Source organism: Ylistrum balloti, unplaced genomic scaffold, assembly GCF_031769215.1.
Source record: "Ylistrum balloti isolate Yb309-2 unplaced genomic scaffold, AGI_CSIRO_Ybal_v1 Utg370402, whole genome shotgun sequence".
In the NCBI taxonomy this organism is placed as follows: Eukaryota; Metazoa; Mollusca; class Bivalvia; order Pectinida; family Pectinidae; genus Ylistrum; species Ylistrum balloti.
In genome coordinates, this window is record NW_026782275.1 from 39,421 (window position 1) to 51,217 (window position 11,797).

Here is an 11,797-nt window from a genome sequence, read left to right on the forward strand (position 1 = left end):
TGTGTAGACCGGTCCCGGCCCCAGTCCGGCCCCAAATACTCGTACCAGGAAATTAAGAAATTATTCATATCTCGAATTTATGACACTTGTATGAATTAATTTAGATATCGAGATTGTATTTTTGATGGGGTGAAACCTCGTATGCCACACCCATACGTGAAATTTTCCATTTTTCTTTTCAAAATACAGCTATTATACCTATAGAAGGAGGTCACTCCTTCAGTCTGTGCCGTAACAGAAGATATCTAGATTAATTCATACAAAGTTTCAGATTTTTAAAACATTTAAATAAATTTATGCTGAACTTTTGAAATTTGTTTGATTTGTATGAATTATTTCTAAATTTCCTGGTAGAGGTACCGGGGCCGAGACCGGCGTACCTAATTTCCACCAACAGTCTGGTTTCATTTTCCGTACATAATGTTGTAACACCGATGAAATGTCAAAGATTGTATAATGTGGCGAACCGTTTCATTTGTTGAACGGGTTGAAGTTGACTTTGACGGGAATCTATTCAATCAAGCAATAACCTTAGCTGACATCGACAATGACAAGGTAACTATAAGATATTGAAATTTTATTTGTAAAGGAGCGAGTTATCTCCCTCCAATAAAATGAAACACGAGAACAAAATATCAGTTCAAACATAAATATGACTTCTGTGTGCATCGATGTGTCTGAGCTCAGAGTAGGAAATCCTTCTTCAATTAAAGGATGAATTGGAGATCCAGTATCTCCTCGCCAAACCAAGAAACAATAATATAAGCAGCCGGCATTAACCTATGACTATGTACAGTATCCACAAATCCATGGTCACTGACTGCAGCATTTGTAGATTACTGAATATGCTTTAATGATAAAAATGAGATCAGTTTGGAAATACCCTATGTAGCTTTTCTATTGCTCAGCAAGTATTCAGACAATTTCTTTTTATATCAAACGTATTATTTGTCCAACAGGCCAATGAATTGATAGTTGGTAACACAGAAGGCGACCTTGCAATCTTCAAAGGAACAAATCGAAGACCATGGAAAGTTTGTACAGACCTGGGAATGGTAAGTATTTTGGAAACATGTAATCTGTAATTATGAATTAAGTTACTTTTTACACAGTAAATTGTTATGATGTTTAATACATGTAAGTAGTACATAGTTTATCCTGTAACTTGTCTACCACTATACATTGAATTAGAACCATTTATAAACCCATTTATGATATTATCAAAAGATTGCATAATAATGGCGGACCTTTCAAGATTAGGAAATATTGTCATACATGTATGAAATATGTAGCCTCGAACAATGGTGAAGTCTTCTTTTGTTTTCAGCATACATTGTTTATAATGACAAAGAACTACAAGCAATTAACAAGTGAAGGATGATATAGTCATACAAACAGTTATCAACTAATATCAGTTTAAATTGTCGCTCATAATTCTTACAGATTACATGTATTGGTGTGGGAGATGTCTATGGAAAAGGCAAAGTAAGTAAATATGAAGTACATTTTTTTCACTGGAATATTATATTGGTGAAAATATTGTTTAAAAGCAATAAACCTCCTGTACTTATGTATATTTTTTTCTGGTCATGTAATTTTGTACCCCACAAAAGAAATTAGACCTTATTGACTGTTTTAAGCTGATGAATTTGAACAGTTCTTCCTTTTTTAACTACTTACAAGTCTCAGTGGCCATTTTGAAGTTTCTGTATTATAATGCCCCTGATGAACTCCCCCAAATCCTACTTATATTTTGTTACAAATTATTGATGGGTCTCAATATCTCACAAACAGAATATCTTGGTGGTCCTGACAGCTGAGGGCTGGTGCTATCTCTTTGAAGTGAAAGGGGACTCATCTTCAGGGGAGGTAATTCTTTTTTTTTTCATTTGATCAGGGTCATCACATGGTGCTCATTGTAACATTGATATTTTACAATTTGGCAACTTGTATATTTTTAATTACTTTTATAATTCAAAATCTACAATGTTTTGAACCTTAGAAAAGTATCAGATAGATTTTGGAAAATGACCAAACAGGAGACATATACTAATTAGACATAGGATATACAGATTGTAATTAAATTTTTTAAAACTTTTTGTTAGTTTTACTCATTCATTTTTTGTTAATGAATACTTTATTCGTAGATTGGCAAGGATACTGAGGAGGAACTGGACAAAATACTAAAGCCATCATTTACTCAACACTTACCTGCAAATGGCAAAGTTCTTCTCATAGATGATGTTGGTATGTATGTAGGTAAAAGCTATTTGTACATTTTGTAGGTGAAGGAGTAGGATTATATCAGTAGGTGTGGGAGTAGGATTATATCAGTAGGTGTAGGAGTAGGATTATACCAGTAAGTGTGGGAGTAGGATTATATCAGTAGGTGTGGGAGTAGGATTATATCAGTAGGTGTGGGAGTAGGATTATATCAGTAGGTGTGGGAGTAGGATTAGTATAGGATTATACCAGTAGGTGTGGGAGTAGGATTATACCAGTAGGTGTGGGAGTAGGATTATATCAGTAGGTGTGGGAGTAGGATTATATCAGTAGGTGTGGGAGTAGGATTATATCAGTAGGTGTGGGAGTAGGATTATACCAGTAGGTGTGGGAGTAGGATTATACCAGTAGGTGTGGGAGTAGGATTATATCAGTAGGTGTGGGAGTAGGATTATATCAGTAGGTGTGGGAGTAGGATTATATCAGTAGGTGTGGGAGTAGGATTATACCAGTAGGTGTGGGAGTAGGATTATACCAGTAGGTGTGGGAGTAGGATTATATCAGTAGGTGTGGGAGTAGGATTATATCAGTAGGTGTGGGAGTAGTGTTATATCAGTAGGTGTGTGGGAGTAGGTATATCAGTAGGTGTGGGAGTTATTATATCAGTAGGTGTGGGAGTAGGATTATATCAGTAGGTGTGAGGAGTAGGATTATATCAGTAGGTGTACCAGTAGGTGTGGGAGTAGGATTATATCAGTAGGTGTGGGAGTAGGATTATATCAGTAGGTGTGGGAGTAGGATTATACCAGTAGGTGTGGGAGTAGGATTATATCAGTAGGTGTAGGAGTAGGATTATATCAGTAGGTGTAGGAGTAGGATTATATAAGTAGGTGTGGGAGTAGGATTATATCAGTAGGTGTAGGAGTAGGGTAACTGGTAAGTTTGGGAGTAGGGTGGTATTAATGCTTATAGGTGTAGGAGCATGATTTATTTGCAGATGTAGGTTAAGTGTGGGAGTGGGATTTTGGTATTAGATGTGTAAGTAGGACACTATTTGTAATTTGATAGGATAGTATTAAAAGGTGTGGGAACAGGATGCACTTTTGTGAATAGTAAACTACTGCAGTGTTTTTTATCTTTGTTAAAGCTGCTGCCAATCACTTCATAAGTTAGAAAAATATCAAATGTTTTTCGTATGAATTAGGAAGGTGTTCTTGGTTTTTTTTTTTATTAATTTACGGAAATAAGCCACATATTTGGTTGGTGAACAGTCTGTTTTTGACTGTTAAAAGAAGATAGAATAATTGCTAAACAGCAAAGAAGGTATTTGCTGTCTGGTATTGAAACTTAACTGGTACCTTGTCACTCATCTGTTGAGTGTTATTTACAGTTACTGTCACTCATCTGATGACAGGAGCATGCTTCTCTAGCTCAGTTGAAAGTACATTATCATGCCAGTGATCTTGTTTTCATTCCTAGTTTGAGCACTCAACAGGAATGTGTTTTCCCCGTTCTTTCACATTGGCACGAAATCCCATGGGTTGTGGTCTTTGGAGTTTAGGGTTGATGATTGGGTAATCTAAAAAAAAAAACCAAAAATAAAAAACAGGGGGAGTATACATTGTGTAAAAAGAGTGAGTCAATGTGGCTTGTATATGTGTTAAATACAGTCTCTTACTCAGTTGATGGAGCATGCTTCGTTGGCTCAGTTAGTAGAGCCAGGCAATTATCATGCCATAGACTTGAGTTTGATTACAACTGTATAGTTTCATGAAATATGTACATTTGATGGAAAGAAACAGAGAACAAAGCTTTATCATTGTATCTTGATGAGAGATTGTATCTGTTTGAGAGTGATGAGTTTACAAAAATGTTTGAATGTGATTTTACAATAATTTTAATGTTGGCTCCTTGTCTTTACAAAAGCAATCTAAAAATGTTATATTGACTGATACTTGTAACTTCTGCCATCAGATGGGGATGGACAGACTGAGGTGATGGTTGGGTACTCAGATCGAGTGGTCAGGTGTTTCACCTGGTCAGTTTCCCAGGACCATGATATTGAACAAACCAGTGGAAAATTTTTACAGTCAGGGAAATGGCAACTCACAGGACAGGTAACACTGATAGTCAACAAATTGTAAACCTGGCATATGGACAGGGAACTTGTGTACAGTTACTTTGATTTTTTTATGATTTACATAGTACATCATACTGCAGTTTTCAATTTACTACTTGATAATGTTAGTAATATTGTTTTTCCCCAAAAGTATTAGCTAGAGGGTACTTGAATATGTTTCGGCCAAATCAAAGTATTATGCTTATATTAGCTCCAGACAAGAGAAAAAGACCAATCACTAAGTTTGACAGATCAAATAGGAGCTAACCCTCAATGAAATTCCCTGGTATCGTTATAAAGCTGTTTGACTTCTTTTATTGTGTATACATTAGATCACAGGTAGCACTTGATTATGTAATGTATCATGTATCATCTACATGGAGTGTTGAAGAGAGCTTCTATTGTGTCATGACATACTCCAGAGGAGATCTATGTATCTAGAATTCAATCCTTAAATTCAGAGGGAAGAAAATAATGGGGACAATGATATATATAGTAAATGGTATCAGTGACCACCTTACAGCTCGTTATATCTGCAGTTCTCATGGTACTTAATTCTTAATGTGTTGTCTTTATGTACTATAAAAAAAGACCATTGACTTATTTTTTCACTGAACATGAGATCCATTCCATGACACTTTGTGATTTCTAAGATTTAGAATGACTTCTTACTTGTCTCAATATCCACCATCATTTTACTGCTGTAAGTGATAGGTACGTTAGATATTATTGCAGTGAGGGATTTTGAGGAAGACATTCAGTACCCAAATATGATCCTGATGGCAATTTTGATAAAGTCAAATTGTCAGACATCCTGATTATGCAGTTGTGTGTTGATGATTTCCCATTGGATTTACACACACCTATTTACATTTCTACTGGTGTCATGTTTGTTAGACTTGTGCACTTTTTTTATTGATTTTGTGAATCAGATTGGATCATTAACTGTGAATATGTGTGAGGATGGTCGTCCAGAAGTGCTCGTTTCCCAGCCAGGAGGAACGTATGTAACACTTTACCATACTACAGAGGCTGAGGATGCTGACATTCACAAGTAAGCAGCTACTGGTCATATCAATTAAATATCACATAGTGAACCTCATCTCTCTATATCCTACCACATTGTGTACCTCATCTCTCTATATCCTACCACATTGTGTGCCTCATCTCTCTGTATCCTACCACATTGTGTGCCTCATCTCTCTGTATCCTACCACATTGTGTGCCTCATCTCTCTGTATCCTACCACATTGTGTACCTCATCTCTTTGTATCCTACCACATTGTGTGCCTCATCTCTCTGTATCCTACCACATTGTGTGCCTCATCTCTCTGTATCCTACCACATTGTGTGCCTCATCTCTCTGTATCCTACCACATTGTGTACCTCATCTCTCTATATCCTACCACATTGTGTGCCTCATCTCTCTGTATCCTACCACATTGTGTGCCTCAACTCTCTATATCCTACCACATTGTGTACCTCATCTCTTTGTATCCTACCACATTGTGTGCCTCACCTCTTTGTATCCTACCATAATGTGTACGTCATCTCTCTGTATCCTACCACATTGTGTGCCTCAACTCTCTGTATCCTACCACATTGTGTGCCTCAACTCTCTATATCCTACCACATTGTGTGCCTCAACTCTCTATATCCTACCACATTGTGTGCCTCATCTCTTTGTATCCTACCACAGTGTTTCATCTCTTTGTATCCTACTACATTGTTTCATCTCTCTGTATCCTACCACATTGTGTACCTCATCTCCCTATATCCTACCACATTGTGTACGTCATCTCTCTGTATCCAACCACATTGTGTACCTCATCTCTTTGTATCCTACCACATTGTGTGCCTCATCTCTCTGTATCCTACCACATTGTGTGCCTCATCTCTTTGAATCCTACCATATTGTGTACCTCATCCCTTTGTATCATACCACATTGTGTGCCTCATCTCTCTGTATCCTACAACATTCTGAGCCTCATCTCTTTGTATCCTACCACATTGTGTGCCTCAACTCTTTGTATCCTACCACATTGTGTGTCTCATCTCTTTGTATCCTACCACATTGTGTACCTCATCTCTTTGCATCCTACCACATTGTGTGCCTCATCTCTTTGTATCCTATCACATTGTGTGCCTCACCTCTTTGTATCCTACCATAATGTGTATGTCATCTCTCTGTATCCAACCACATTGTGTACCTCATCTCTTTGTATCCTACCACATTGTGTGCCTCATCTCTCTGTATCCTACAACATTCTGAGCCTCATCTCTTTGTATCATACCACATTGTGTGCCTCATCTCTCTGTATCCTACAACATTCTGAGCCTCATCTCTTTGTATCCTACCACATTGTGTGCCTCAACTCTTTGTATCCTACCACATTGTGTGTCTCATCTCTTTGTATCCTACCACATTGTGTGCCTCATCTCTTTGTATCCTACCACATTGTGTACCTCATCTCTTTGCATCCTACCACATTGTGTGCCTCATCTCTTTGTATCCTATCACATTGTGTGCCTCACCTCTTTGTATCCTACCATAATGTGTGCCTCATCTCTCTGTATCCTACTACATTGTGTGCCTAATCTCTCTGTATCCTACCACATTGTGTGCCTCATCTCTTTGTATCCTACCACATTGTGTGCCTCATCTCTCTGTATCCTACCACATTGTGTGCCTCATCTCTCTGTATCCTACCACATTGTGTGCCTCATCTCTTTGTATCCTACCATCCTACCACATTGTGTGCCACATCTCTTTGTATCCTACCACAATGTGTGCCTCATCTCATTTGAATCTGGCCAAATTTTTGCCTCATTTTATTTGTATCCTTACATATTGTAGGTTTGAAAATGAATGTTTAGGGATTTCAAGAACCAGAAACATTTCTATTTCTACCGAAATTGTTGGCGGCATTAAAAAGGGAACCAATGAAACAGAAGCTGGGACCTTCTATGCCCTTTGCACTCTTGATGGTATGTTGTCTTTTGTATGTAATATGTAAGGTAAAGCATTACTTATGGTACCATGAGTGTTGATCATACGATATTGATATACCAGGATATTTGTATCACCACCATAAAGATTTAAACATGTTCTCAATTATTAAGGTTAGATGGAGATATCCTCAGATAATGCATCTATCACTAACTTCTGTAACCTTTTATCACCCTTCTAAAATAATGTTTAAACCTGATTCAGGTGCTGGATAATTTTGTTGATTTTAGGAACACTGCTGCTGGTTGAAAACAAACAGATTTTATGGTCATTACAAGTCGATCACCAACTGTTTTCATTAACAAAGCTGGACATCACAGTAAGTCTCAGTCATGTCTACAAAGACATCACAGTAAGTCTCAGCATGTCTATGTAGACATCACAGTAAGTCTCAGGAATGTCTATGTTAACATCACAGTAAGTCTCAGGCATGTCTATGTAGACATCACATTAAGTCTCAGACATGTCTATGTAGACATCACAGTAAGTCTCAGGAATGTCTATGTAGACATCATAGTAAGTCTCAGGCATGTCTATTTAGACATCACAGTAAGTCTCAGGCATGTCTATGTAGACATCACAGTAAGTCTCAGACATGTCTAGGTAGACGTCACAGTAAGTCTCAGACATGTCTACATTGACATCACAGTAAGTCTCAGGCATGTCTACATAGACATCACAGTAAGTCTCAGGCATGTCTATGTTGACATTATGGGGAGTCCCAAGCATGTCTATCTGAACATCATAGTAAGTCACAGGCATCTCTAGGATATTGAATTTCATATGTATGCAAGAAAATGTGTTTTTATTCTCTCCAAATGTAAAAAGTTCAAGAAGCAAGCAGGAATTAAGTGTTGTTATGATTTACCTGGTGTTAGTATCTTAAGAGAAAAACCTTTGTTCAGAAATTTGAAATATCTTTCATATATGTTTATTAAGGTTGACTCAGTTCAAATGAAGGCCTTGACAGTGCTACTGGAACATGTTTGTAATCTATCTATGTATCACCCAGTAAGGCTAAGTGTCCTGTGTATATATATCACTAGATTATCCCATATGTTTAGTTATCATTGTGACAAACAGGAAGGTATGTTCAGATCACAACTGTGAACTTGTTGACAGGGAAATGGCATGGAAGAGGTCGTTTGCTGTGCATGGGACGGTCAGACTTACATTGTGAACCACACCAAAGATGTAGTTCGCTATCATTTTGAAGAGAATGTGAAGACATTCACTGCTGGTAAGTTGTTTAGTTTTTGTTTGTGTACATTGGTAAAATGGCTGTAGATGTTGCTTACATCTGATGATAATGTAAATTTGAGAGCAAAGACACTTTCATCTGTGAAAGGATATGCATGCAAGATTGTAGTAAAACCATTAAAAAGAGTTTTACTACATATAATTAGTTATTACCAGGAATTTGTCTGTTCCTGGACTATGTATTGTTTCACCAAAATCCAGATGATTATTAACTGTACTGCTCTACACCTGCATTAGAAATCTTACCCAGGGTTCATACTGACCGTCTAGTGCTATTATGACTTGACCTCTGTGGGCCTCTATGCCCTTGAGATTTGTTACCTGGGTTACATATAGACCCTGTAGTGCTATAATGATTTGACCTCTGTAAGTCTCTACACCCTCGAAAATTGTTACCCGGGGTTCATACTGAACATGTAGTGCTACTATGTCTTGACCTTTTTGTTACATATAGACCATAAAGTGCTATAACGATTTGACCTTTGTGGGTCTCTACACCCCAGAGAATGTTACCTGGGGTTACATACTAACCATGTGATGCTATTATGACTTGGCCTTGGAGGGCCTTTACAGCCTTGAGTATTGGTGCCAGGATTGACTTGACATTTTCTGTACTCTACACTCTGGTGTGGTGGTACCAGGATTACATACTAATGAATGTAGTGCTGTAATGGTAACATAGTTACATTTTTAGGAATGTAGGGCTATTTTGACTTGACCTTTGTGATCGTCTAAACCACAGATACTGTATAGATTGTAATACTTGTGGGGAATTTAATTTCGCTATTTTCAAAGTCAGTGAAGATAGTTTGCAATTCATTATTTTAACAGGGAATGAAAATCTCATTATATATTTGTAATGCCTGTTTAAATGGATACTATTTCATAGACATGTGGGAAAGACATTTCCTTAACCCAGGACAACTGCAAAATATTAGCCCGCCAAAATTAACAACCATACAGTACATACCAACAATTTACTACTATAGTAACTTGGTCTTTGTATTCCTCCACTGCCTATAGAATTGGTACCTGGATTACATACTTACAATGTGGTGTTATGATATCTTGACTTTTGTGGGTCTCTGTGCCCTGGAGAATCGGCGCCAGGGTTACATATAATAATATAGTGCTATATAATTACTTAACCTATCTGGGTCTCTCCACTTCAAACGGGGTGTACTACTAAAATGGCCTGACTTTTTTTGGCCTTTACACCCTAGCAGGATTAGGTACTCACAATGTACTGTTAAGATAACTTAACCTTTCTAGACCTCTAAAGCACAGCTTGGAGAAATCGTACCATGGTTACATACTTACAATGTGGCACTTTATATTGCCTTTTTCCCTTTACAACGTGCAGTTAAATGTTTTTTTGCTCTAAAGATTTGAGGTATGCTGCTACGATTTACACAATGATGGTTTAATGATTTTAGAACTATACCTTCGTCCTAGAGAGTTAAGTTAACCACATGTTGCTATACAATCTATATATATAATACTGAAATATAACCTTTACCCTCCAGGACAGTTCAGTGTGACTGACCACGAAAATGTTCCCTGCTTTGTGTATGCCACCTTCAACAACAAAATATACATCTACTACAACATAAGTCTGCCGCAGGTGGAATCCACCAACCTCATCGAGGTCATGGACCGGATCCCAGAGACTCATCAGCTGTTCCAACAGCTCAATATCATAAGTAAGAACTTGATTTCATAATGTGCTTGGTATGTTTTCATATGCTGTGGTGTTTTGCAGACTTCATTTTCAGTAACCTACATTGTATCAAAGAAAACTATTTAAACATTTCTGATTTATACATGAGCATTAGACCCTAGAATTGGTACATAACTAAAACGTTGCTATTGGACAATGGACACGACCAAGCTGCATTTTAAGTAAATTGTATGTTATTAGAAAAAATACCCAAGCCCCCTTGACATTTTCGTTTGAATGAAAATGTCATATTCATAGCCCTTCAAATTTCAGAAGCCTAGCAGTTATTAATTACCAATTATGAATTTGTAAGTGACTAAGTCTCAAATCAAAAAGTCCTTACACTCCACTCTGACAGTTGACAGTTTTCACTGAAGGCATGTTTTTAGTGAATACATGTTTATGTGAAATGAGATTGAGACGAGTAGCTGACTGTGAATTTATTCATGATAAAGACGTTTCTTCTTGATAAATGATGACGGGGGTATATTCATTTTTGTACCATATATTCTTTAATGTTTCAGATCCTGACACCAAAACTCTCAGGGAACTTTATCATTGGTGTTTATATGGAAAAAAGACGAAGACTTGATGTATAAATTTGGTGTATTCCATGTGGTTTGAATTTGTCAATGTTATTCTGTGGACAGCACGATTGATATACTGACAGAGAGTACCTGGCTGGTGATATATAATTCAGCTACAAAGGATCCCATGCAGAAAAATAGTGACAGAGCTATTGGGCTGATGAACATCGTTTCCCCCAAAGAATATCATTTCTTTTAAGGGATACAAACAACTTTGTTTCCAATTAAACAAAAAGTGGAATGTTCATACATTGACTGCTTGCTTGTAAAGGATTACAACCTTTTTGTGTGAAATAAGACGCGAAGTGAAAGATGAATTAAAAATTGACAATCATATTTCAGAGTGATAGTAAGTATTTGAACGACTGATGATTTTAAACATCATCATATATTGTTTATTAAGTTGTGAAAAGAGAATATTCTCCAGTACATATATTCCTATTATTAGGTCATCAAAATAGATAGCTTTCGATCTTTCCACACATCCAGACCTGACCAGATCAAACTCGGACCTTGTCTGTTCCACTCGCCCAAGCTTACCCTCATGCTCACAAGAGTATTCCTCCCCAATTAATCAATATATTTTTACTTCTTTCATACTAACTACATATACATGTAACTTCCATTTTTATCTACCCTTTGCTCTTGGCTTACTTAATGACGAGCAGTTTTTAAGCTGTGCCTCTATGACTGATTTCCAACACATACATCAATTTTTTAAATACAAATGCTTTCATTTTCTAAAACAAACTTTCTATTACCAATTTCTTTCACAAGTCTTCTGATCAACATACTAGTGGTTAGTTGGTCAGAGAATATAGACCAGGTCCAAGGCATTTGAGTCGAGTGATGCTTCATGAGGTCTTTAATGGTAGCGA

At 37.1% G+C, this 11,797-nt stretch overlaps 1 protein-coding gene across 1 annotated transcript; it reads left to right on the forward strand.

Annotated features, from left to right (window-relative positions):
* The first annotated feature begins 427 nt into the window (after positions 1-427).
* LOC132554405 (KICSTOR complex protein ITFG2-like) lies at positions 428-11,550 on the forward strand. The gene is made up of 12 exons (XM_060218719.1): positions 428-555; positions 960-1,055; positions 1,444-1,485; positions 1,795-1,869; positions 2,148-2,247; positions 4,198-4,340; positions 5,275-5,396; positions 7,200-7,330; positions 7,583-7,671; positions 8,475-8,592; positions 10,139-10,315; positions 10,857-11,550. Exons 1-12 carry the CDS (start codon positions 457-459, stop codon positions 10,922-10,924), a joined length of 1,260 nt encoding a protein of 419 aa, XP_060074702.1. The 5' UTR covers positions 428-456; the 3' UTR covers positions 10,925-11,550.
* Positions 11,551-11,797: the final 247 nt, after the last annotated feature.